This window comes from Muntiacus reevesi, chromosome 1, assembly GCF_963930625.1.
Source record: "Muntiacus reevesi chromosome 1, mMunRee1.1, whole genome shotgun sequence".
Taxonomy (NCBI): domain Eukaryota; kingdom Metazoa; phylum Chordata; class Mammalia; order Artiodactyla; family Cervidae; genus Muntiacus; species Muntiacus reevesi.
In genome coordinates this window covers 75,171,752-75,199,721 of record NC_089249.1, presented here as the reverse complement: position 1 = coordinate 75,199,721, position 27,970 = coordinate 75,171,752, and the positions used below count along the sequence as shown (strand labels likewise).

Sequence of the window (27,970 nt, the reverse complement as noted above, 5' to 3'; positions counted from 1 at the left end):
ACCCCCACTGAGCACAGAGTGCCTCATTTCTGATCTCCACCCTGAACTCCTTTCAAAGGATATTGAAAATTGGCAACTGCAGCAGCACATGATTTGATCCTCGTAGAGGTTGATGGCAAGTGCCAATTTGTAGTTGACAACCCTCAGCAATAAGCACGAAGAAACTTTGGGAAAAAAAGTTTATTACTCACAGATCTGGGAGAGCATGTGGCACGTCTGAAACTATACCATGAAGTCTAGAGCCTGGGGTTCTGCTTTTATTAATGGGGAGGGAGGAGCCTAATGTTTCTGAGGGCTCAGTCCTTATTGGTGAATTTAAAACATAAAAGCCAGAATTTAAAGCACAAGAAGAGAGAGGGAAAAAAAGCAAGCCCAAATTGTCAGTTATGAAAATCAACCAATGTCTCTAAAACTAAGAAGTCTGGAATTGGGGGTTGGGCTTTCACGCTGCCTTTTTATCCAGTGGCTGGAAACATGTTTATTCAAAGTAGTTCTTTGAAGTGGATGCCTCAGCAAACAAAGTTTAAGTTAGGCTTTTGCCTTACAAAGGAAAGACCAGGTGTTAGGCTTCATACTGTGAAACTTCTGTTTCTAAAGCCAGAGCCCTTATCAGAGAGGTCTTCCCTAAACTTTCAAAGAGATCAGTTGTTTATTTTCTATTTCAGGCCTCTGTACCTTTTTTTCACAGCATTTATCATAATTTGTAATTATTTCCTCTGTTTTCTTGCTTGCTTTTATGTCTTTTCCTTAGCTAACATATAAGAGCCCATGCTTATATTACCCAACATTGTATCCCCTGTGCCTCTACCAATTTTCTCTTGCAGGGAGGCATTTAATAATTATTTTTTAAAGAAACTATGAAAACCTCTAGACCAGGATTTCTTGACATTTATTTCATTAGCACATCTCAAAGGGCCTATTTAGAAATTTTTTTTTTCCTAACCACCTCCCTACTGTATGAAGCAATAGCACAGATGTGCTGTATATCTTTATGTATTTATTATATATGCTTTATACATAAAAAATAAGATTTTTTTTTCACCTCTACAAGGACCAGTTTTTGCTGCCTTGAGGTTGATATCACCTCTGCTGGGAAAGCATGCTCTACACATAGAGACGGACAATTCTCAGTAGGATAGAAAGTTATGACCATTCAAAGACATTTTTATATTAGAAACAGAGAAATCTCTGATCAAGTTTCCCTTCTATGAGGAGGCCATTCTGAGGCTACAAGGGAAAGAAGTCCTCTTTAAACAAATGTCTTTCTATTCTTTCCCCCCATGACAGTTACCAAATTTTGTCTTTCTGTATGTATTTATGTGATTGCATTGTTGAGGCAGTCCAAGTGCAGGTTGGAAAAGAATTTCCAGGCACAGAGTACTGCAGAAAGGAGTAAGTTTATTAAGAATAAAGAACAGAGGTAAAGTGGGCACTGTGAGCACAGAGGGCTGACCTCCTGACAGACCAGGGAGAGCAGACAGTTTTTGTGGGTTAATGGTTAATTCTTATGGCTTCAAGACAAAGAAAATTCCTGCTGGAAGGTTGGCATTAGGTGATTGGTTGGGAGACTATAGGGTGTTTCTTGGAGTGGATATCTTTGCCTAACTAGGAGTCAGGAAGCTTGCTACTGATAATCAAGGGCTTTTGGCAATGGTTACTGTGGGTCTCAGTCAACTTCAGAGATGATCTTGGGCTCTGTTTCTGTGGCCTTGCAAGGCATCTCACCTGTGGCCTAGGGCAGGACTCAACATGTATGATGTTCCTTTCTCTCCTTAAACTATAGCATCACAGGAACTGAAAGGAGTCTGGTGTGTTCTCCATCATGCTTTCTTTATTTTCTTCTTCCTTTCTCTTCTTTCCTCCTTCCTGTCTTCCTCCTTTCCTTTCTTTTTCTATTATAGAAGGAACACTTACATGATGTCTATCTTCTTAATGAATTTTTAACTATATGACACATTGTTTTTGACAATGGATGCAACAGTTATGCAGCAGGGCTCTAGAGCTTGGGCACTAGTAATAATTTTTGGCTAGTAGAGTATGAGTGAGGATCAGTATGATATATCATTTGGAGAAATTCTTTAAATTCTTGGACTTACAACTAATAGACTACAAAGAAATATAGTTATGTTGAAAATGCTAAAAACACAACACCTTTATGAAAGTGTTGGTTAATAAAAGGTGCATGCTTTTATACTTCTAGTAAGCAGATCAAGAAGCAACAGTTAGAACCTGAGACACTGGACTGGTTCCAAACAAGGAAAGGAGTATGTCAAGGCTGTATATTGTCATCCTGCTTATTTAACTTATATGCAGAGTACATCATCTGAAATGCTTGGCTTGGTGAATCACAAGCTGGAATCAAGATTGCTGAGAGAAATATCAATAACCTTAGATATGCAGATGGTTTCACCCTTATGGTAGAAAGCAAAGAGGAAATAAAGTGTGATGATGGGAAAGAGGAGAGTCAAAAAGCTGGCTTAAAACTCAACATTCAAAAAATAAAGATCATGTTATCTGGCCCCATTACTTCATGATAAATAGATGGGGAAACACTGGATACAGTGACAGACTTTATTTTCTTGGGCTCCAAAATCACTGCAGATGGTGACTGCAGTCATGAAATTAAAAGACGCTTGCTCCTTGGGAGAAAAGCTGTGACCAAACTAGACAGCATATTAAAAAGCAGAGACATTACTTTGCCAACAAAGGTCCATCTAGTCAAAGTTATGGTTTTTCCAGTAGTCATGTATGGATGTGAGAGGTGGACCACAAAGAAAGTTGAGTGCTTCAGAATCGATGTTTTTGAACTGTAGTGTTGCAGAAGACTCTTGAGAATCCCTTCGACTGCAGGGAAATCAAACCAGGCCATCCTAAAGGAAATCAGTCCTGAATATTCATTGGAAGGACTGATGCTGAAGCTGAAACTCTAATACTTTGGCCACCTGATGCGGAGAACTGACTCATTAGAAAAGATCCTGATGCTGGGAAAGATTGAAGGCAGAAGTAGGGGATGACAGAGGATGAGATAAATGGATGGCATTACCGACTTGATGGACACGAGTTTGAGCAAGCTCCAGGAGTTGTTGATGGATAGGGAAGCCTGGTGTACTGCAGTCCTTGGGGTCACAAAGAGTCAGACACGACTGCATGACTCAGCTATGAGGTTGGGAGGCATGGATTGGAATTCATGTTGGTGAGTGTGTGGAGATGTTTAAAATATGAGTGTAATATAAAAAAGAATAAAATACTGCCGTTTGTAGTATTTTACATGGATTGATCTGGAGAATACTACGCTTAGTGAAATGTCTGACCAAGACAAATTATATAACTTATACATCTAATCTAAAAAATAATACCAAGTAATCTATACCAAACAAGAAAGAGAGGGACGAAAGGATAAACTAGGAGTATGGGATTAATATATACAAACTATTTAATAGCTAAGCAATAAGAATTTACTGTATCGTATGGGAATTATATTCAATATCTGGTGATAATTTATAATGGAATATAATCTGCAAAACAAAAACAAATCACTGTGTTGTACACCTGAAATTAATGCAATATTGTAAACCATCTATACTTCAATTAAAAAAATACATTTGGTTGTAAAATTTTTGACAGTTTCTTTATTTAGAAGTGGAGTCTAGACTCCCTCTCTTTGTATCCAGACAAGTTTGTTGGACACTATTGTTGTTATTGTTTAATCAATAAGTTGTGTCCGATTCTTTCAACCCCATGGACTGTAGCCCACCAGGCTCCTCTGTCCATGGTATTTTCCAGGCAAGAAGACTGGAGTGGGTTACCATATTCTTCTCCAGGGGATATTCCTGACCCAGGGATTGAACCCAGGTCTCCTGCATTGGCAGGCAGATTCTTTACCACTGAGCCGCCTGGGAAGTCCTTGTTGGGTACTGTGCTCAGTTGCCCAGTCATATCTGACTCTTTTTGACCCCATAGACCGTGGTCTGCCAGGCTCCTCTGTCCATGGGATTTTTCAGGCAAGAATACTAGTGTGGGTTGCCATGTCCTCCTCCAGGGGATCCTCCCCACCCAGAGATCAAATTGGCATCTCCTGCATTTCCAGTGAAATTGTGGTGGAAGTGACACTGGTAATTTTTAAATTAGTTGATGAGATGTTGTAGATTCACTATCATGCTTTTTTTTTTTTTTTTGGAAGCCTAAACCAACATGTAAAAAGGCCTACCCTGAGGCTTACCCTGAGGCCACCACACTACCCAAGAATCCAGATCACATTTACATTCACTCTCTAATTGACTGTTCTGGCCGAGGTCCCAACCCATACCCAGTGTAAACCACCAGACATGTATGTGTAGATGGCCACTTATGATCTGTTAAATAAATTCATGAATTCATAAAGGAGTCTCTGTTCTTGTAATGAGAAGGGTAACTGAAAAAAAATGGGTAAGTAAAAGAGAAAATATTGTACAAATTTGTTTTAATTTATTTAAATATAACTCCTTATTATATCCTACTCCATTGAGTATAAACTAATTTTGTCTATTGAAATTGTTAAACTACATTTAATAATTGGACTTTTTATTTAAAAGTCAAGCATGGAAGAATGTGTTAATGATTTTAGTCTCAAGTGACTACATGCAGGGGAAAATGACATATTGCAAAATTAGTGATATAGCAACATTGCCCACTGCATGGAACCTTAGAAAATTGTGAAGCATAAAAATAATTGAGCAAATTTTTGAAGGTTTTCTTTTTTCTTTTCTCTCTTTTTTTCAAATCCAATCTATATCAGTAATGGGCCCTGGAATCCTTGCTGATACTATGCAGGAACGGTAAATATAAATTCATGTAATTTTATCTAAATATAGTGTGTACTTTTCAGGTTAGTGCAGAGAGAATAAAAGCAGTCAGACTTGGAATGAGCTCATTTTCTCTAACTCCTCCCACTTAGCCAACATCACCTAGATACTTTCACCTCTTTTCTGAAATTCCTATGTACTACCAATAAAAAATCATTGATTATAATACTATCCCTGTATCTGTGGATTCCCTGATAGCTCAGTTGGTAAAGAATCTGCCTGCAATGCAGGAGACCCTGGTTCGATTCCTGGGTTGGGAGGATCCACTGGAGAAGAGTAGGCTATCCACTCCAGTATTCTTGGACTTCCCTTGTGGCTCAGCTGATAAAGAATCCACCTGCAATGTGGGAGACCTGGGTTCGATCCCTGAGTTGGGAAAGTCCCTTGGAGAAGGGAAAGGCTACCCACTCCAGTACCCTGGCCTGGAGAATTCCATTGACTGTATAGTCCATGGGGTCGCAAAGAGTCGGACACGACTGAGCAACTTTCACTTTCGTTTTCTGTATCCAGGGACCATCAACCCACCTGCGACAAAGAGTCGGGCCAGTTCACTGAGCAGGACCTCCAGGCCTCCGTCGGCCTTATGGTAGTTTCCAGAATGTTCGGTGGTCAGGGAGAGGTTGAGAAATGCTCCTCCTCCAGAGGGTGCTCAGTTGTTCCTCAGATTGATGTCCTCATGATAAAGCCGGTACAGGACTGGGAAGATGTGGGAGCAGCTTCAAACCTGACAGCAAAGTTCCACCACACCCCCCAGGACAGGCTGGGTCCTGGGAACCCTGAGGGTGAGGACAGGACAAGACACTGGAATTAACAGGCCCAAAGTGGGGCTATCAGAGAGGACTGGTGATGCCCATTAGACTCACAAATTCCCATACCAAGATCTCAGCAAGGAGCCTGGCTCTCGGTCATTGTGTATTCCTTCCATTCCCTCATCCCCACTTGTGTTATCAGAGGTTGTTTCCTCAACAGTATCTTTAGAAATTTGGGGAAATATAATTCTGGGTATTGCCTAAAGACATGATCATTTGTCCTTCTCATCTTATTTGTTTCTAATGCCAACCCAGCCCCCTTTGTGTTTTTTTTCATGGAAAGAAAGATGTCAGCAGTTGAACTTGTAAAGGAAACCCATCCTCAAATTGTTGTTGGTTCTCCACAGCACTGATTGCTGGGATCTCCTGGAATTTCCTCATGACTCCTGGCTCTTGGTTTGGGGATTTCTGTCTGAGATGAATGAGCGTGAAACTTACTTCTCACAGGGATATTCATCACCTTGCTCTGGATAAGATTGTGGCCATTGTCAGCTCCACAGTAATACTGGCCAGCTTGGTGGCCCTTCACAGCTGGGATCTCCAGGTCTGCTGATGGGGAATGCTGGGCTCCTGTCCCAGACAGGTTCCTGTGGGCTCTCTGTGCTAGGAAAATGTGATGTTTCCTATACCTTCAGCCCTTGAGCAGAACAGAACGAGATCTCCTCCTTTAATCTCTTGTCCTTTAGGGACCTGAATATCTTAGCTTACATCACAGACTGGGACTTTTATCTGAATAGAAGATGACATGTGAGAACCTTGACTATGAAAAACTCTGAGACCAGAAGGTAGACTTATTTCACTGTCTAATGCAAGGAGGAGTAATATGGGTATTGTCTATGTAACATATAATAAGTACACAATGGTATGGAATCCATGGTAATATTCTTGAAGTATGTGGATACCTATGCTTGCGTGACCTGACCCAGATCTTAGCTAATTTCTTGGGGGGCATCCACTCCATGAGAGAAGAAACATTTTTTTAAATGAGTCACTGTGCAGACACAGTTTTTGCATAGAATGAAGAGGGTCACTGGTAGACTCAATTCTACCTTGAAAAAGACACTGTTCCTAATAATAATAATAACATTTCCTCTATTATTCCCAATTCTAAGGCACAACACAAATCGTCACCCCTCCTATGACCACTCCTGTTCACTTTGATTTCTGCTTTCTCTGATACCTCATTTAGCTGAATATGTGTTGCAGTTCAGCACATGGAGCCATTTGGAGAGTAGGAGCCTTGCCTTTTAAAGTCCCCAGCCCACTGCTAAATGCCAGGGCACACAATGAGTGATCAATGAAGATTTGATTGATGACATTACTTTCATGAAAAAGAGAAAGATTATAAGGAGCTTAGTGCATTTGTTATTCTTATGAAATGCCAACGCAACTTGCTGAGTGTCTCTAGTCCAACTCCTACTTTCCACAAGGACAGGAATTGCACAAAGAAACAGAAGATTAGCAATCCATGCTGAAGCTATCATGTTCACGTTTTCCCCCATGCTCAGCTCCACTAATACTTATTCTGCTCATGAATTTAAGATTGGAGGCTCCGATTTCTGACACTGTGAATCACTGTCTCTGCCTGTGTGAGTCTTCATTCTGTGTGGTGGATGGATATCTGGAGCTCTGAGGAGCTGCTCAAGTCTGACCCCAGGGTCCTGCTATCTCTTAAGAAGCAAATTACAGTTGGGCATCTGAGCTCTGCGAAAAGGACTAGGTCTCTCAAGAGAGGTCAGGGTCACTGGGCCGCCATCAGTGGGCCTCAAGGAGCTAAACGTCAGCCTGAGACATGAAAACAACTCCGAAATGAGGGATCACAGTGGTTTTCAGAACAGTGCGACTTGCAGTTCCTGCTGAAAAGGACCTAGTGAAAAGCAATCCCAGCAAACAGGGCATTCATAACAAGACATGTGTCATCTTCCATGTCTCCCTTGTATGGTCACACCAAAGGACTCCAATTCATATTTGATATATGGTTAGGTTTCCACTAGGAGATTTTCACCTGCTCTGCTCACTGTCTCCTGTCCAGTCCAGCTTCCATGAGAGTGATGATTTTACCTAAGACAGTAATCTTTGCTATTATTATTATTTTTTTTTTCTTTTTTTGTACCAGGTCTGAGTTGTGGCATGCAATGAGATCTTCAACCTTTGTTACAGCACTTGAACTCTTTTTTTTTTGGGGGGGGGGGTAACACGTGAACCCTTAGTTGAGGTTTGTGGCATCTGGTTCCCTGATCAAGAATCGAATCTGGGCCCCCTGAATTGGGAGCTCAGACTCTTAACCACTGGACCACTAGGGAAGTCCCTCTAGTTTTGTTTTTTTTTTTCTTTCTTTAGAATTTTCTCCCAGTAAGAGTACAGTAATATTTGCCAGTGTCACTCACAACTACCAGTTTTGGACAGGGAAGCTTAAGACTTCATTTGTGAAAAATAACTCTTTTCACAAGATAACTCTTGTGAAGTATTCACAAAATACCTCTTTTCTTTTCTTTGTGGAAAACAAAACTTTTCCAGTTTTGTCATAAGTCACAGTCTTTGTTTTCCAGGCCTTTTCTCTCTGGAGTACCAGAATCACACTGTTTCATTCAAAGACAGAAGAAGGAGCCAAGAAGGTGAGACAGTCTGAAAAAGAAGGGAGGAGTGGGGACTGGGCTTTTCATTTCTGCAGAGAATCTAATGTTTAACCTGCTCCCTTACTCTTAGACACTGCAATTGTACTGGGGATAATCTCTTCACCCTTAGACAAGATGGTAGTTGCAACCCATTAGGCACACAGAGGTGCATCTTATTTTTCCTGAGGGAATATCTTAGTCAATTTGGGCTGACTTCCCTGGTGGCTCAGATGGTAAAGCATCTGCCTACAATTCGGGAGACCTGGGTTCAATCCCTGGGTTGGGAAGATCTCCTGGAGAAGGAAATGGCAACCCATTCCTGTATTCTTGCCTGGAAAATCCCATAGACAGAGGAGCCTGGTAGGCTACAGTCCATGGGGTCCCAAAGAGTCAGACACAACTGAGCGACTTCACTTAGCACTTAACAAAATATCATAAACCATAATACTGGAGTGGTTGCCAATCCCTTCTCCAGGGATCTTCCCAACCTGTGGTTCAAATCCAGGTCTCCTGCATTGCAGGCAGATTCTTTACTGTCTGAGCCACCGAGTTGCCAGAGTAAATAGCCTTAACTTCCCATTAGGGAAGCCCCCATCATAAACTAGGGGGGCCTATCAATAGCACAAATATTTCTCACAGTTCTATAGCCTGAAAGCCCTGTTTTGGTGCCAGCATGGTCTGGTTCTGCAGAGGCCCTTTTTCCGGGTTGCAGACTGCTGACTTCTTTTCTCATAAAGCAGGAAGAAAACTAACCAGTTCTGACCTCTTCATATAAGGGCACTAATCCCATTCATGAAAACTCTACCCTTTTAATCTATTTACCTCACAAAGGTCCCACCTCCAAATACTATCACTTTGGGAAGATGGTTTTAACACATGAATGGGTAACTGACTAAAACAGTCAGTCCATTACAGGAACAACTTTTTACATGGATAAAGAGTATTCTGCTTAAGCTCCTACTTCTTAGCTTTCTCCATTGGTGACATCACACAGGGGACCATTGTCCTTAGTGGGCATTTTCTTTCCCATAGTTTATGCTTTCTTCCAATCTTTTAAGGCTCTGTGCCATATTATAAATTCATGTTCTGTTCTTTCTTCTTAAGTAGTTAGGTGAAACCACAAAATGGCCTGGATAACTGCACAATAAGCTGGTTACTAGAATAAGATCCAGTAATTTTAATTCTCAGAACTTTCTTCTTAAATGCTTCCAAATTTTTTTTGTCCAATCATTGAATGTATAATGAGGAAGCTATGAGTTTAAATCCAAGGCTCAGTTCTTAGGTGACTGATAATTATGAAAAAAAAATGTCATTGCCAAATACAAATGTCCTCCCCCAGGGCTGCTCTTCTTAGATTGGTCATGGATTATCTAATTTCCACCCTGTGTCTTCACTTATTTATGTACCAAACTATGTTTTGTGTTTGTCACACCTGTATTATATTTTAGGATTATAGTTGAGGATTTTGACCCCAAGGTGAGGAACTAAGCTATATCTCAAATGAAAATATTCTCCCTACCACTGTCCAGTTACACCATGATTACCAGATTTTGGATGTATGGTGTAAGGAAGACAGGTCAGTCATATAAGAGATGTCATACCTCCTGAAGTATCACTATAAATCTAGAGCCAAATGCCACAAGAAGCTTATGAAATTTAGAATTGTAATTTTTGAGAAAAACGTGTGGTTTGTTACTGAATGATATAGGTGGAAAATCAGACTTTCCTGTTGAATATTGAGGGACAACCTGTTGTTTAATAAAATTAGAAGAGCAGAAAAGGTGCATTGCAATAACAATAGCTTAATTCAAGAATTTTGCTCTCCTTATAGATGGAGACTAGATCCCATGGGGACTTGGCCCTGGCACTTACAATGAAGCCAATCTTTAAACCATTACTAGAGTCTTCACCTAGAAGCTGGAAAATATTCCCAGGGATAATGCTTTCCCAGATAGGAAGGAAATATTCTAAATCATGATTGAAAATGCTATTGAAAGGGCTCATGATGAGCAACTTCACAGGTTTGGGGCTATAGTTGACTAACTAAACCTTTGAGTCGGTCACTAAGAATTATTCAAAGGATAGAGTGAATGCAAGAGATCAGTTTTGCTCCTGAGGAAGCTGAAAGCCAAAACTCCTGTAGGTGTCACTATACATTCCTGTTCCATTAATGTCTCACAGTTAAAGATGAGACAGGGATCTGTTTATCCCAGTACAATTCCTTAGAGCCCACAAAGACCCTCCCATTTGGTGGTTATCATTGGATAAGAAAGGGGACAATTCTCCAGCTCCTCAGATTTAGTCTTGGCTCATGTGGATTTTCTGTGTATAGAATAAAGCATTGTCTTCATTTACCTCCTTTGTTTAGCACAATTTTAAATCAAGCAGTAAGATGAGATTATATTTATTCATGCAATGTTAGAAAAGAATCACACATATGAAGAAATTCAGAATTGCATAATGGCCTAGACTCAGAACTAGCAGACAGTGCCTTGTGAGCTGATCAGCTGCCTGTTCTGGTAAATGAAGTATAGTTGAGACAAAGTTGTGCCTATTCATTTATATATGGTCCATAGTGATTTTTCTGCTACAATGACAGAGTTTACAAAGTTACAACAGAGACCTGAAAGGCCTGAACTATTTACTCTCTGGCCTTTTACAGAGAAAGTTTCCCGACTCCTGATCCAGAGTCAGAGAAACAATGATAGACACATGGTCATTCTGAAGAATTATCAGCAATAGGAGATGCAGGGCAAGCACATTCACACCTTGAAAGTTCACAGCTTGAAGGTTCATATGTAGGGGACTTACTGAATTTAGTGCCTACTGAATGTAGAAAAAAGGAATCTTGCTTCTCAACAGCAGCCCTCTTCTCCCCCATTGCCCACGATTAAGCAAAGGAACATTAGCTAAAGATACCAATACATCTTTAAAGCCAAAATCTTGTTGATAACTATCTAAATACTTTTCAAGGAGACGTATTAAGCATTATGAAATTTTGAAATTATGAAAATTTTATTTATGAGAACATATTATTCTCTGAGATCTAAGATAAAACAGGTTCATTCATTCACTCCAATCATGGTCAACAAATGGTAAAGGGACCTGCCCTGAGCATTTAGAATTAGGATGTATTGCAACAGGATTTTCCTGGGGCCATTGTTTTACATCTGCCTTTGAAATCAAAGCTGGAAGCAGAGACCTAAGCATTTCTATTGGTTCCAGGGCTCTGAGAAATCCTTAGACCTTTCAGAAGCTGGAGATCTCATCTTGCTTCCACATTAGTTCTAAATTCATGTTAACTCACCAAAGATTATCAGCAATGACCATAACAGTGTGAAGGCCTGGTTCAGCTATTTGAGATGTTCCCACAACCACCAGCTGAATTCCATGATCAGGAAATGAAAACTACTTTTCAAAGTAAGTTTTGCACAATTAGCTGAAAAGGAAGTAGAAGAGCTCTTCAATGTCTCACCACTATCTTCTTTTCTATAGGTGCCAAGAGAATTAAAGATGATCCTCTCAATTGCAGAGAAATTCCACATCTTAACACTGATGATAATTAACACTTATATATGGCTATTAATAAGCTGAATGCATTCAAAGGGCTTTATGCTCACAAAGTTATTTTTAATGCTCAGTAAACTTGTAAAGTCCATGCTCTACCTTTCATGCAGTTGAGGTAACTGAAGCACCAGAAAAAAAGCCATCAAAATCAACATAGTCAATTTCTAGTAGTAACAACTGGGAGTCAAATTCAGGCAGTCCAGTTCCATAGCTTGCCTTTTAAACACTTTGATGTCTTACTATGAAGTATTGTCTCTCAATCTTCCCTTAAGATAGCAGGGCCATTGTTAAAATGGCTCAGGTTTCATAGGTGAGATTTTCCTAAGTCAATTTCTAAGTTTGTAGAATGAGATTTTCACTGAGATTCAAAGCACTTGCTCTATATCATTGTAAACATTGTCCCCTTCCCTATTTCTAAGCCATACTGCTTTTTGTACCACAGTTCAATTCAGTCGCTCAGTCGTGTACGACTCTGCACCCCCATGAATCACAGCACACCAGGCTTCCCTGTCTATCACCAGCTCCCGGAGTTTACTCAAACTCACGCCCATCGAGTCGGTGATGCCATCCAGCCATCTCATCTTCTGTCATCCCCTTCTCCTCCTGCCCCAATCCCTCCCAGCATCAGGGTCTTTTCAAATGAATCAACTCTTCACATGAGGTGGCCAAAGTATTGGAATTTCAGATTCAGCATCAGTCCTTGCAATGAACACCCAGGACTCATCTCCTTTAGGATTGACTGGTTGGATCTCCTTGCAGTCCAAGGGACTCTCAAGAGTCTTCTCCAACACCACACTTCAAAAGCATCGTTTCTTTGGTGCTCAGCTTTCTTTATAGTCCAACTCTCACATCCATACATGACCACTGGAAAAACCACAGCCTTGACTAGACGGACCTTTGTTGGCAAAGTATTGTCTCTGCTTTTTAATATGCTATCTAGGTTGGTCACAACTTTCCTTCCAAGGAGTAAGCATCTTTTAATTTCATGGCTGCAATCACCATCTGCAGTGATTTTGGAGCCCAAAAAAATAAAGTCTGACACTGTTTCCACTGTTTCTCCATCTATTTCCCATGAAGTGATGGGACCGGATGGCATGACCTTAGTTTTCTGAATGTTGAGCTTTAAGCAAACTTTTTCACTCTCCTCTTTCACTTTCATCAAGAGACTTTTTAGTTCCTCTTCACTTTCTGCCATAAGGGTGGTGTCATCTGCATATATGAGGTTATTGATATTTCTCCCGGCAATCTTGATTCCAGCTTGTGCTTCTTCCAGCCCAGTGTTTCTCATGATGTTCTCTGCATATAAGTGAAATAAGCAGGGTGACAATATACAGCCTTGACGTACTCCTTTTCCAATTTGGAACCAGTCTGTTGGTCCATGTCCAGTTCTAACTGTTGCCCTGACCTGCATATAGGTTTCTCAAGAGGCAGGTCAGGTGGTCTGGTATTCCCATCTCTTTCAGTATTTTGTACCACAGACTGGCCTTAATATCACTGTACCCTACAGAGCATGCATCATGTTAAAGCCTACTGTCATTCTCATTCTAATAATATGTAGTCCTCATAAATGTTACATAGAACAATCTCCTAGGGTGTCCAGGCAGATGGAAGTCGTGTTTTTGGACCTTATGCAACATGAAACTTTAAATCACAAAATCATAGATGTTTGTAATCTGGAGACTGACTGATAGTGAAATAATAATCATAGACTCAATGTTATCTGTTCAGGTGAATACTTAATATCATTCACAATAAATGTGGTTTTATTTTGGGAAATGCTGCTGTGTATATGTGATGTTATGAACCATTATAATCATGTAAAAAGAAAATGTTAAAAACACCTAACAAAGGCAGTTTGAAAATAAATTACACACGTACTACCAATCTGCCATTAAAGTGATTCTGCAGAAGAATATTTAATAGGAATAAAGGATGTTTATGATATATTGCTAAGTGGAAAGTGAAAAGAAAGTGAAAGTTGCTCAGTTGTGTCCAATTCTTTGCAACCCCATGGACCACAGAGCCCATGGAATTCTCTAGGCCAGAATACTCAAGTGGGTAACCTTTCTCTTCTCCAGGGGATTTTCCCCACCCAAGGATCGAACCCAGGTCTCCCACATTGCAGATGGATTCTTTACCAGCTGAGCCACAAGGGAAATCCAAGAATTCTGGAGTGGGAAGCCTATACCTTCTCCAGCAGATCTTCCTAACCCAGGAATCGAACCTGAGTCTCCTGCATTGCAGGCAGATTCTTTACCAAGTGAGCTATCAGAGAAGCCATCCAATGCTACTTTAGCTATCTGCATAAATGGTTTATTTATGTTTCAAACAGGGTAAGTTTTCTTTCCCTGAGATCAGAGCTGATCATCAAGTCCTTACCTGCTGGAAGTATTCCTAGTTGGTATATAATTCCTCCTCTTCTTGACCGGCCAGAAAATCATAGACTGTTGATGGGTGGAAGCAAATTAGGGAAGAGAGTAGAGAGAGGAGAAAGTAAAAGATGGTGGAGGAGTTAGTGATAGGTGTAAGTTTTCATAAACATTTTAGGAAATTTTTCAAAATATTCACAACCTTTCATTAATCCCAATATGTCTTGTACAGAAATGTAGCTTGTTTGGTTGGAAATTAATATTTCCTAAGGTGCTACCAAATGGTGTGGGATAGAATTCATGGTTTGTGTGAAGGTGAGTGTTGTAGGTGGAAAGGAGAAATAATGAGTTGCTAGAAACAATCATTGTCATAGTGAGGTGGATGGACCACAATGGTGGCAACAAGTTCTCTTAGATGATTGACATGCTCCATCTGGGTGCTGATTTTTTAAAATATGCATTTATTTATTTGGTAGCAACAGATCTCAGTTGCAGCATGCAGAATCTTTTAGTTGTGGCTTGTGAACTCTTAGTTGCACCATGTGGGATTTAGTTCCCCAACTAAGGACCAAACCTAGACCCCCTGCATAGGGAGTGTGGAGAATTAGGCACTGGACCATCAGGGAAGTTCCTGGATGCTGTTTTGTATTTGACAGATGGCAGACATTGGCCTGTGGAAAGACACAGACAGAAAGCATACCTAAACTTGGAAGCAAGCTAGGGACCACAACCAGAGATTAGGAAGCTAAGTAATACAGTGGAAGAAAAGGTAACTTAACGTTTAAGATTGTAATGGCAAAAGTGAAATTGCTGGGGGTGGGGGCGGGGGGAAAGTTAACCCAAGTGAGAGATTAAAACAATTCCCTTGTGCAGAGATAATTAGCCACCAGCAAGATGGAGTCAAGGGTACCAGAGGAAAACAGATTTACTCATAAATAGAAAAGTTTCTTGGCACAACCACGTAGATGCTTGACTTGGAGATTCCACAGGTGGTAATGTACAGAAAGACACTTTCTCAGATGCAGAGCAAAAGCAGTCTCTGCAAATTCTGTTCAGCATCTTGAATAAGACACATAGTACAGTGCCAAACCAAGATGGAGCATGCCAGAATTGAAACCAAGAGCACTTTCATGAAATACAACTAAGAAGGGAAAAACATAGCATCTCCCATTTCAGGAAGTTGACTACTAGGATAGCTAGGATAGAAAAGGTAAACTTCTCTAGGCTGGTAAACTTCAGAGATCTCTGGACATATCTGGTTGAATGTGGGGCTCCAAGGTCACTCTGACAGATTAAATGTCATTATACATACACACACACACACACACACACACACTTGGCTATAGAAGTGGTCATTGGAAAGGTCATCATCATTGTGTGGTGGTTGTTGTGGTAGTAATTTTAATAGTTACTATAATTATTTTGGACAACATGATATGTCGTTCTTGATAAGTCTTGACTTAGGAATTTTATGTCCAGGCTAATAAATACATACTTTTGGAGGTATGGGAATGGTAAGGAAATGACAACCCACTCCAGTATTCTTGCCTGGAGAATCCCATGGACAGAGGAACCTGGCAGGCTACAGTCCATAACGTCACAGAGTCAGACACGACTGAAGCTACTTCGCACACATGCACAGAGGTAATGTTTGTTGGAGACTTTCTGGAGAAGAATTGCCTAGTGGAAATATTGATATTGTCTATACAGACAACATCCAGATGTTGTTAAGGCAGAAACAGACCCCTCTGCCCAGCAGATTCTCTACTATTCAGTTAATTAATTTCTAGAAATCTACTGGGGCCCTATATAAGTCAAATAGAATGACACAGAATTCAGACTAAGAATGCCTGGAAGTTGTCCTTTATTACCTCCTTGGAAGATGTAAAGATGGAGATACTCCAGGGATTTTTCCACTGATGGTCCAGTGGGTAAGACTCAGCACTCCCAATGTAGAGGGCCTGGGTTCAAATCCCTGGTCAGGGAACTAGATCCCACATGCTGCAACTAAAGATCCTGTGTACCACAACTAAGACAGCACAACCAAATCCTTAAAAAAAAAAAAAAAAAAGAAAAGAAAAAAGGATGCTTCAGAGATCCAGCTTCTAAAAGAGTTATCCCCATATTTGCTCAATTAGAGAAGAGCAGAAGTAAGTTTTGGCTCTAGATAATGATTGTTTTAAGAGACTGAAGTTTTACAGAGCTCAATTTTTTCTTCACAAAGAGTACCATTTCCTCAATATTAGTAGAAGTTGCTATAAACCCCTTCTACAGAAGGCATTGCCATGCGTGTGGTGGGGAGTAGAGGTAAAGCTAGTCTTGGGGTCTGAGGGGAGACAGAGGCACAGAATGACTTACTGAGGCTCTTGACAGATGTCTGCGTAGCATCTACAACAGGGAGCTGCCCTTCCTCCATGTGTAAAAATACCACCTGGTAAGTGGCCTAGACTCCCTGGGGATGGCAGGTGCAGAGGGGCCCCCAAGAATCAAGCAATTCAATTTGAAGCTTTCTACTTTCTATTTTAATTGTATATTCGTGGATTTTCCAAAAGAGAAATGGGTTATGACTTTCATGTGGGAAGGACAATTACTGAGAACTGTGGACCATGGGTCATTGACTATCCCATCCCTTAATAGCATCACCTACAGCAGCTTTCTATAGGTATCTTCCTGGCAGCTAAACATCAGTTTGTGACAGAAAAATAAATAAGCACTAAGATCCAAATTATATCCTGGCTTTCAATTTTGATGTCCCTTCAGAGGGTTTTGCTCACTCTTCTAACATGCTCTTCTAGCAACTGTTTAGGTTGCTAGGTATAATAGGTATAATCCTCAGTCAGAAAAAGCATTCATACATTCATTCAGGGATGGATAAATTGTACCTAATTTTTAAAATGCATAGCCAAACAGATAAGAAGGGAAATTCCTGTATTACAGATTTTAAAAAGGAAGTGAAAATAGAGTATTAAACATGTAAATTACATTACTGTTCCCCTGGGGAGGAGTAGGGGAGAAAATATTACACTAAATAATTTTTATGGGCTTCACACTTAAAGTCCAAATTGAATCAGGAGACAAAATCTTGTTCTTTACAACTGTGTCTCCATTCCTACCCTGCAAATAGGTTCATCAATACCATTTTTTCTAGATTATATATATGTGTGTATGTGTGTGTTAATATAAGATATTTGTTTTTCTTTTTCTGACTTACTTCCCTATCTATCACAGGCTCTCAGTTCATTCACGTCACAGTTTTGCATTTGTACCTTTTGGACAAATGAACTCACAGACTGTAGCAAAAAGAACTAGAAAGCAAAAATTCATGAAGAAAGAAACTGGACCAGAGTGATATTATCATCATATGAGAATAAGAATTTTCTTCTGTCTTTCCTTTAAGACCACCAACTTAGACAAACACCAAAGAACAAGAGAGCCTTGTGGAAATCCAGGAGTCCAGCAGAGAATTTCCAAGACACTATTGGAGCAAAAACTCAGATGTTGGATAGACTAAAGGGGAATATTTAGGTGTGCTGTGTGACAGTGATGGGGAGCAACTCAGAAAGTGGCAGGAAGGACCCTCAGAGGGGACCAAAGGGACATAAATGTTACTAACTGCATCACAGGACCCATCAAGATGTCTATCCATGAACCACAGGGGATGGCATTTGTAAGTTCTTGCACATCTGTAATTATTCAAATTTAAATTCAATTCTTCAATCAAGTGGCTGAATGGATAATAAAACAAGGCTTAACTATACGCTGCTCAGAAGAAAGACGCATCACCTATAAACACAGAACAAAATAAAGGAATGAAAAAACAAATTCTGAGTAAATGAAACCAAAAGAAAGAAGCTATATTTATAGCAGACAAAATAGACTTTAAGTCAAAAGCTATAACTCTGGGACACAGTGGGGGACGGAAAGGGTGGGGTGCACGGAGAGACAAAGAAGGTCATTGTACATAGTCTGCTGCTGCTAAGTTGCTTCAGTCGTGTCCGACTCTGTGCGACCCCATAGAGGGCAGCCCACCAGGCTCCCCCGTCCCTGGGATTCTCCAGGCAACAACACTGGAGTGGGTTGCCATTTCCTTCTCCAATGCGTGAAAGTGAAAAGTGAAAGTGAAGTCGTTCAGTCGTGTCCTATTCTTAGCGACCCCTTGGACTGTAGCCTACCAGGCTCCTCCGTCCATGGAATTTTCCAGGCAAGAGTACTGGAGTGGGGCGCCATTGCCTTCTGGGTTAATTTACCAAGAAGATATAACAATTGTACATATTTATGTACCCAACATAAATACATAAATCAAATACAAACAGAACTGAAGGAGAAAGCACCAATACAATAATATTTGGGAACTTAACTACCCAGTGTCTACAATGAATAGATCATCCAGAGAATCAATAAAGAAAGAGCAAACTGGAACAACACTATAGACCTAGTAGACCTAACAGACATATATGAAACATTCCATCCAACAGCAAAAGAATCCACACCATTTTCAAGTACACAGGGAACATTTTCTAAGCTAGATAATATGTTAGGCCACAATACAAGTTCTCAACAAATTTTAGGAGAAATAAATTATATCAATTTTTTTTTCCCTAGAGTAATGATAGGAAACTAGAAATCAATAATAGGAAGAAAGCTGAAATTTTACAAATACATGGAAATTAAACAACACACTTATGAGCAACCAGTGGAGCAAAGAAGAAAGCAAAAGGGAAGTCAAAAAAATATCTTTAGACAAAGTAAAATAAAAACATAACACAGCATTACTTGGGAGCACAGCAGAAACAGTTTAATGAAGAAAGGTTAATGCAAATGCCTAAATTAAAAAGAAAAGAAAGACCTCATTGAACACCTAGCATTATACCTCAAAGAGCTAGAAAAACAAGAACAAATTAAGTTCAAAGTTAGCAGAAGAAAGGAAATAATAAAGATCATGCAAAAATAAATAAAATAGAGAATAGGAAAACATTAGAAGACAGTAAACCTGGTTCTTTGAAAAGGTAAGCAAAATTGACAAATCTATTAAACAAGAAAAAGAGGACTCAGATAAAATTATAAGTGAAAAAAGGATACATTACAACTAATACCAGAGAAATACAAGGTATCATAGGAATCCACTACAAATAATTACCTCATAACAAGTTGGATGACATAGAAAAATAATTAATAGGTTCCTATAAACATGCATTTGAATGGATGCTTTCAAATCTTGGTGTTAGAGAAGACTCTTGAGAGTTCTTCAGACTGCAAGGAGACCAAACCAGTCAATCTTAAAGGAAATCAACCCTGAATATTCATCGGAAGGACTGATACTGAAGCTGAAGCTCCAACACTTTGGCCATCTGATGTGAAGAGCAGATTCATTGGAAAATATTCTGATGCTGGGAAAGATTGAAGGCAGAAGGAGAAAGGGGTGGCAGAGGATGAGATGGTTAGATAGCATTTCTGATTCAATGGACATGAACTTGAGCAAACTCTGGGAGATAGTGGAGAACAGGGAAGCCTGGTATGGTGCAGTAATATATTAATTTAATAGATGAAAAATTAAAACTATAAAACTATCTCAATAGGCACAGAAAAGGCATTTGACAAAATGTTTCATGATAGCAACTTTCAAAATTGTATATAGAAGGAATGTACCTCCATATAATAAATGCCATAAATGACAAATCAACAGCTAATATCATACTTAAATGTGAAAGGTTGAAACTTTTCTTCTAACATCAGGAACAAGCAAGAGTACTCACTCCTACCTATTCTGCTTAATACTAGAAGTTCTAGCCAAAGCAATTAGAAAAAAAATTTTTTAAAAAGCCATCCAAATCAGAAAAGAAGTAAATTTTTGTTTGCAGATGACATGATTTATACATAGAAAATCCTAAAACTCCACCAAAAAATTGCTAGAAGTAATAAAATACAGCTAAGTTTCAAAATAAAAAATAAAGACAAAAATCAGTTGCATTTTTATGCATTAACTACAAATTATCTGAAAAGAATAGCATTAAAAACAGTGAAATATTTAAGAATAAATTTAACCAAAGGGGCAAAAGATCTATATAATTAAAACTGCATGACATTGATGTAAGATGTAGAAGACACAAATAAATGTGAATATATCCTTTGTTCATGGATTGAGAGAATTAATATTGTTAACTACCCAAAGCCATCTCTAAATTTAATGTAATCCCTATCAATATCCCAAAGACATTCGTTTCACAGAAATGTAACAAAGAATTCTAAAATTTGTATGGTGCTACAAGAGTCATCAAATAACCAAAGCAATATCGAGAAAGAAGAACAAAGCTGAAGACATCACATATCCAGATTTTAAACTATATTGCAAACCTATTGTAATAAAAACAGTATGGTATGGACATAAAAACAGACACATAGACAAATGAAACAGAATTGAGAGCCCATAAATAAACTCATGCGTGTATGGTCAACTAATAGCTCACAACAGAATGAAGAATACTCAGTGAAGAAGGGACAGTTTCCTTGATAAGTGATGTTGGGAAAGCTGGATGTTCATATTCAAAATAATGAAACTGGACTCCTGTCTTACACTATTCACAAAACAAGACAAAAACCATCACATAGATACAAAGAACAAATTAGCAGTTTCCAAAGAGGAAGGGGGGTGAGGATAGCAAAGTGGGTAAGGGAACTAATTATATGGTAATGGACTGAAACTAAACTCCTGATGGTCAGCACACTGTAGTGTAAATAAAAGTAAAATTACAAATATACATATAAAATGTATGCAATATTACAAGCCAATGTTATCGCAATAAAAAAAGAAAAATAGAAGAAACACAAATGAGAAAAAAATAAAGAATTTGACAAGTGGAAAATAAAAGACTGGTAGCTCAAAAATGATTAAAGCTGTGAATTTTATGTTATTTATACTTTACTAAAATAAAAAAGAAAATATATATTATAATTTATCATATCACAGGATACTACACAGCCTTTTAAAATAGTACAGACTCTAAAATATTTCATGATATTTTATTAAATATATATACTTCTAAATATATTCACATGTATGTAGAAGTGTTACTACAAAAAAATAGAAACATATCTGCACAGTTAAGATTTTAACAATGCTAAGCTTTTAACACTTTTAACACTTGTGGTGTTAACTTATAGGGAAGACTTTAACTTTTACATTATATACTTTTCAAATGTTTTAATTTGTGTGTTAGCTTATGATTGTTTTAAAATTAAAATATGGACTTCAAATCATATTATCACATTTCCAAAAAAAGGCATGAATTAAGGAAGAAAACATATTCCTAAAACTTCTAGAAGTTGCAATAAATATAGAACTGTGGATGCAGTGAAACTTACAAAGACTATATCTTATTATAAACATGGCGGCATCTAGATTGGCTTGTGAGTATAAAATATGTCATTAAAACTGAATGCAACCACAACAGAATTTTATGTAACTTTGATTTAATTCTAGTTTGGTAATAGTGACCCCCAAATTCACTGAGTCACATATTTTATGGAGGAGCAGGATGATCAATCTAAGAAACATGGCTAGAGCTGTGTACTGTTTGCCCAGAGAAAGCACTTGCAAAAAAAAAATATTGATGCTGCTCTCTGTATGGAGCAGTCCCACAAAAATCACTAACCTTGGGTTCATGCACTCTAAGCTTCACTGTCTCACTACCCCCAAGATCTCAAGTTCTTATATTCCCATCCTGCTTCCACTTACAGAGAGAATTTAGAGCAGAGTTTGATCTGTACCTGAAAGAACTATTAGGAATCAAGTTCTAATAACAAAGTTTTTCCCACTTCTGAGTTCAGGTTGGTTCTTCTAGATGATCTTGTCAAAGCTTGGGCAAACTGCACTTCACAGTAGATGCAGAAATAGTTTTATGGAGGAAAGCACCTGGATGAGGTGTACTGGAATGCTAATTCTCCCAGGATCTCTGAAGGACATAAGGCTCTGAGGTTTGAAGTCATGGATGGTTTTCCAAGAGCAGAATCTTCTGTAACTCTACATAACATCGTCATAGTCCATATCTGTAAGATCTGCCTTCTTCAGCCTGGAATATATGGCTGAGGGGTCCTAGGAGCAAAGGTAGAACTTGAGCAGGATAGAACATGGATAGAACTTGAGCAAGGAAAACAAGTAGAACATATTTTCCACGGGTTCTTTTTCTGATCAGCCTGGATTCATCCTACTACAGTGCATCACTCAAGACAGAACACAGAGCTTTCTGGAAGACTGTGGCCCTAGGCATTTTCAAAGGGCTTGGTCCCATTGTTGGGCTACAGACATGCTCCTGATGACCTGTAAACTGAACTACATATGCAAAACCTTCTTTCATTTTTATGGGCCTTTATTAGGCCATTCCATGGGCTAAAATTTTTTAAGGGCATCAGAATTTCGTATTCATAAACTAAATTTAGCCTGTCGCTAGAGTTTATCAAGGACTTGAATTCTGTTCTGAGACAGTTGGCTGCCACACCACACTAGACAAAATTACAAAGCACCTCCTCTATTTGCATACATGCAGAGTTGGAGTTTCTGCAATTTTCTGAAAGCAATTTTGTGCTATTAGTGAAGTCTTGAATTGATCAAGGTTTAGAAATAACCAATTTTTCAATGACAAAAATCACTCAGTTTCATTTTATTCAATATCAATTTAGTTTTTGACATGTTGTTTGGCTAGCCTTACAGCACAAAGTGATATATGCATGGTTCAACAGTATTTCAGAAGAAAGATTTTCAGACCAATAGAACTTTTAGACTAAGCATGCACTACAGTTAAGCTACAAACTTTCATACATCCATTGCTAAAAATATGCATATGTGAGCCTCTAAAATTATCTTATATAAAGACATTTTACTGTTGTAATTGGATGTTTTTATCACCATTGTGTGGGGAGATAAAAATAGGAGATAGATGATGAAATCTTTTGTTTTTCCTAAGTGCCCATAGTTGTGGAAGTTTGAGACCCAATCCCCAGAAGGGGAGTGAAAGAGCAAGGAAGAAACAACAAAGATTCTAACTCACCTTATCCCCAGGATGTATCCCCAGGGGTGATTCTGTGAAGACAAATAGATGTGAGATTCCCTTTAGAGTCCTTCCTTAAATTAATGTTAATAAAGTCTTCTTCCTCTCCTATTTCCTGTAACTTGCATCCATTGATATTTTCTGTCTTGCTTTTCTGCCTGTCACAAATATGGCTAGGAAAATTGGCACATGCAGGTGTGAGGGCCAGACGGTCCCTACTAGCATTTGTTGTTGCTGTTTAATTGCTAAGTTGTGTCTGATTCTTTGGCAACCCTATGGACTGTAGCCCACAAGGCTCCTCTGTGCATGGAATTTCCCAGGCAAAAACACTGGAGTGGATTGCCATTTCCTGATCCAGGGGATCTTCCTGACCCAGGGATTGAGCCTGCAGCTCCTGCATTGGCAGGGGGATTCTTTACCACTGAGCCACCTGGGAAGCCCCCCTGGCATCAATACCTCTCAGTATTTCTGTGTGCATCAAGCACGGGATGGGGCTACAGCCACAACTAGGCAGCCTTTGGGGTGCTATAGGGAACACAGAGTTGGTACCATTTCCAAGGCTGCCATCAGACAGGGAATGGGATACACAAGTTGGCATCCTCACTGGGACCTACTCAAGGCAGCTTCCAGACCACAGGCCAATCTTCAGTTAGGCATAGCAATACTCATATTCAGCTCCAAGGGTAGAAGCAGCAGTGCCAGCTGCCATGTTGCCGTACGCAGTCACTGATTATCCTCCTGGCTCCAGGAAAGACAAAGTCAGGGACAAATTCACACGCTCTTGTCTCACCTGCTGCTGATGGCTGTTCCTGTTGCACACAGTACACCAAAGAATAAACCTCATCCCCGCTTACAATATTCACTGAAAGAGAAGAAGGAAGCATCATTATATGACACAGTCCCTTCTTCTAAACATTTAATTCACTCTGTACCTACTACCTATCACAGCCATGAGGGCAGATGAGTCACTGATTTGTAGAGGTGGCGGGGACACAGCAGAGTCAGGTTCAGTTCAGAGACATGACCAGCCCCCTCTGCCTACTTCGGCCCAGGTCATTTGGGAAGCCTCACCATTTTCATAGTCAGGGTGTAGTTGCTCTGGGGCTTGTGAGTTGAAGTAGTTGGATTCTTGGGGTACAGGATCGGGAATGCTCCTGCAAACACAGAAACATGCGTTATCTATTTGGGATAGAATCCCAGAGGTTCCAGACATAACTATCTGGGACCATGAGTAAAACAGTGAAGGAGAGAAGCCTGAAGGAAGAAATGTCCTGAGAGAATGCTAATTTATGTGGAAATCAGCAATCAGCATAGCTGTCTGTACAAGCCATCACTCTATGCTTGCAGTGAGCAGGGCATTGCTGAGCATCCATAGAGTACATATTCCAGGAGTGTAAGGTCCTTATCTGACGGCTCTCTATGGTATCGCCCACACCCAGGATAGTGCTATTTGCATCATAGGTTCTCAGTAAATATTGAATGAAAAAATATTTATTTACTCCAGATGGAAACCAGTTGGGAACATGCAGCTTGAGGAAGGAAAAGATAATGGTCTTGCACATACATGTATTACTGAAAAATTTCAGTAAATCTGATTTGTAATTGGAATTACAAATAGATGAAATCAGTAATTTCAGCTATTCTGATTTGCAAAAAAAAAAAATCTAGTTTTTACTGGCAAAAATAATAACATGCTATAAAAATGTATCAACTAAATACTGATATTTCCCAATGAAAGTATTTTAAAAATCTTTTCCTCCTCTAAATCAACAAGGGCCTGCTATATAACACAGGGAAATATACTCAGAGTTTTGTAATAGTGTATAAGGGGAAAGAATCTGAAAAAGAATATATTAAGATAGCTGAATGATTGTGTGATATACCTGAAAGTAACACAATTAAATCAACTATATGTCAACAAAATAAAATCAAAAATAAATTTTTAAAAATATGTTCCTCCTTTAATCTTCTAAGAAATGTCATCAACAATTTTTCAGTATGTTGATTATTCTCTGGCCTGTATTCTGGAAATGTGTGTATATCTTAACTACTCTAAAATACTTCAAAGCTCTCAAAATCTTTCCATGTGTTCATGATTTCTGGAACTCAATAAAATGATTTACATACTCTCAGATATTGGTTAATTGATCAAATAAATGTATGAAACTGATCGATATAGTAGAACTTTCTTATTCATCAGATTTAGTGAAGGAGATGTTAAGACAAATGATGAAAAGATTTAAATTAATTAGTTAATACTTAAAAGAAAAGGAATAGCAAAAGAAGTTACCAGTGGAAGAACTCTGGAGTGGCAGTTTTAGGTATGATAAAACATGGAGAAAAGCTGACAAGAGAGAACAATTCAAGAATATTTTAATAGATTTATCTATATTATCAGCGCACACAGAGCAGAGGTCTCACCCGACTGCATCCTTGGCTGTACGCCTGCCTGCAAGTCAAACAAATGAACAAACATGTCAGAGGAACAACTCTCTCAGTGTTCTAATACAGTCCTTGTGCAGGGAATGTGTCTTGTTCTAGCATGCCCATTGCAAGGTGCTCTTTTGTGCCCAGCGTACATCTTGGCAATTATTTGGGCAGATCCTTCATACTGCAGTTGAAGAGCTTTAGGTCCAGAATAGTCCATTGAGTTGCCCAAAGGCAGTTAATATCAACACTGGACTTGAGCCCAAGCCTCTGTACCCACACCTATAACATTTTTTGGCTTTGGCTTTACAACCATACAATCTAATCCTGAAAGTGCTCCCCTGGTGGCTGAGATAGTAAAGAATCTGCCTGCAATACAAGAGACCCAAGTTCAGTCCCTGGATTGGGAAGATCTCCTGAAGAAGGGAATGACTACCCACTCCAGTATTCTTGCCTGGAGAAGTCCATGGACAAGGGAGTCTGGTGGGCTACAGTCCACGAGGTTGCAAAGAGCTGGACACAACTGAGCAACTAACACTCACTTTTCAACCTAATCTTATCATGACAAAATGCACTGCCACAGACACATTACGGTTGGGGTGAGGTCTCCAAATATGCCTGAAAATCTTGGAATTTAAGAGAATCTCACATCCTCTCTTGCCCCATTTCCAACTTGCTCTATGGAGAACAGGAAACCCAAGATTAAATGCAAATAAATATGTAATTATCAATTGAAATGAAGTGTGAAGCTATTGGTACTCTGATTAAGAACGTGTGCTATGATTTGCTTAGTCACTCAGTTATGTACGACTCTTTGTGACCTCATGGACTGTGGCCCGTCAGGCTCCTCTGTCTACGGGAGTTCTCCAGGCAAGAATACTGGAGTGGGTTGCCTTACCCTCCTCCAGAGGATCTTCCCAACCCAGGGGTCGAATCCAGGTCTCCTGCATTGCAGGCAGATTCTTTACCGGCCGAGCCACCTAGAAGAGAATTGTAGGCTGTATGGCCAGGTGAAGCCTCTTGGAGAAAATGACATTTAAACTGAAAAGTGACAAAGACAACAATGAACAGACTGTGTGAATGCATGGTTGAGCATTTCAGGGAGAAAAAATCATGTGACAGTATTCTAAAGCAAATAAGAATTAGTGCATTGACTTTAACTGGGAGATAGTCAGTATAACTGGAATTGTTCATTGTATTTCTCTTCCAGTGGCTGATTAGTTATTTTAAATAGTTACATTTCTGTATAAACATTAAACCACTGAAGTTCAAGGTATCAGCTCAACCTCAACTGATAACATGTGGGGATGAAGGGTTTTACTAAAAACTTTCACTACTTTAATAGATACTGACCTGTGTGCTGGAAAGTTGAGGGGAGGGCCTGCGAGCAAATCTGTAGGCAAGGTAGCTAATGGAATATATTCATCCTTAATAGTATAGATGTCACAAATCTTGCTTTATTTCAGTGAAAACAAAGGTCACAGTAACAAAATACCAATCTCTATAAATACTAACCTATTTTTCTCTTGAACCAGAAGCAAAATAATATGGCCAAAGTGGTGGGAGCAAGGATGCCAAGCAGCAACTCAATGATTCCTGAAGTAAGAACTTCATTTCTGTCTTCCATATGAACTGAAGGAAGAGACCTGTAAATGAGCTGCCAAGAAGGGCTTGGGTTTGGGGAGCAGATATTTTGAGCATGGATTGAGGCCATTCCTGTTCTTCCTGGGGCAAGTGGGATGTATTTATGCACCTCTGGACTTGCAGCTTATCACATTGATGAGAGGAGAAGAGAGGAACCAGCCTTGATGTCCTCACAGCCCCTTGGATACATCCCCCAGGACAGGACTACCTGCAAAGCCTCATCTTTGGTAGCATACCCACCAGCAAAACTGTGGGGTCAGCAAAACCCTTCCAGGATGCTGAGAAGAAACATTGACCAAGACAGCTCCACAACTCAAGCTATACCTTTGATGTTGAGTGGTACCACCTCACTGCGCTGGGCCACCTGGCCATTGTTGGCCTCGCAGGAGTAGTTTCCAGAATCTTCTGCAGTCAGAGAGAGGTTGAAGGACACTCCTCCTCCAAAGGAGGCTGAGCTGTTCCCAAGGGTGACATTTTCATGATAAAACTGGTACAGGATCGGTGGAGAGCCTCTCTGGGCTTCACAGTGAAGTTCCACCGTGTGCCCCACCACCAGCTGGGCCCCAGGAGCCCTGAGGGTGAGGACAGGGCGAGACACTGGAACTGTGAGAGATAGTAGACTGTCACAGTGGGTCTCTGGTGATGGCACACTCCCAA

At 39.6% G+C, this 27,970-nt stretch overlaps 1 protein-coding gene across 1 annotated transcript in view; it reads right to left on the bottom strand.

Annotated features, from left to right (window-relative positions):
* Window positions 1-5,501: 5,501 nt before the first annotated feature.
* FCRL1 (Fc receptor like 1) overlaps window positions 5,502-27,970 on the bottom strand; it is a 32,050-nt gene continuing 9,581 nt past the window's right edge. Inside the window, exons 5-11 of the mRNA XM_065945130.1 lie at window positions 27,638-27,916; window positions 27,185-27,301; window positions 25,664-25,691; window positions 24,314-24,396; window positions 24,033-24,104; window positions 6,089-6,253; window positions 5,502-5,617 (exon numbers count right to left, since the gene is read on the bottom strand). Coding sequence (XP_065801202.1) covers window positions 5,502-5,617; window positions 6,089-6,253; window positions 24,033-24,104; window positions 24,314-24,396; window positions 25,664-25,691; window positions 27,185-27,301; window positions 27,638-27,916 — 860 coding nt within the window. The remainder of the gene's footprint in view (window positions 5,618-6,088; window positions 6,254-24,032; window positions 24,105-24,313; window positions 24,397-25,663; window positions 25,692-27,184; window positions 27,302-27,637; window positions 27,917-27,970) is intronic.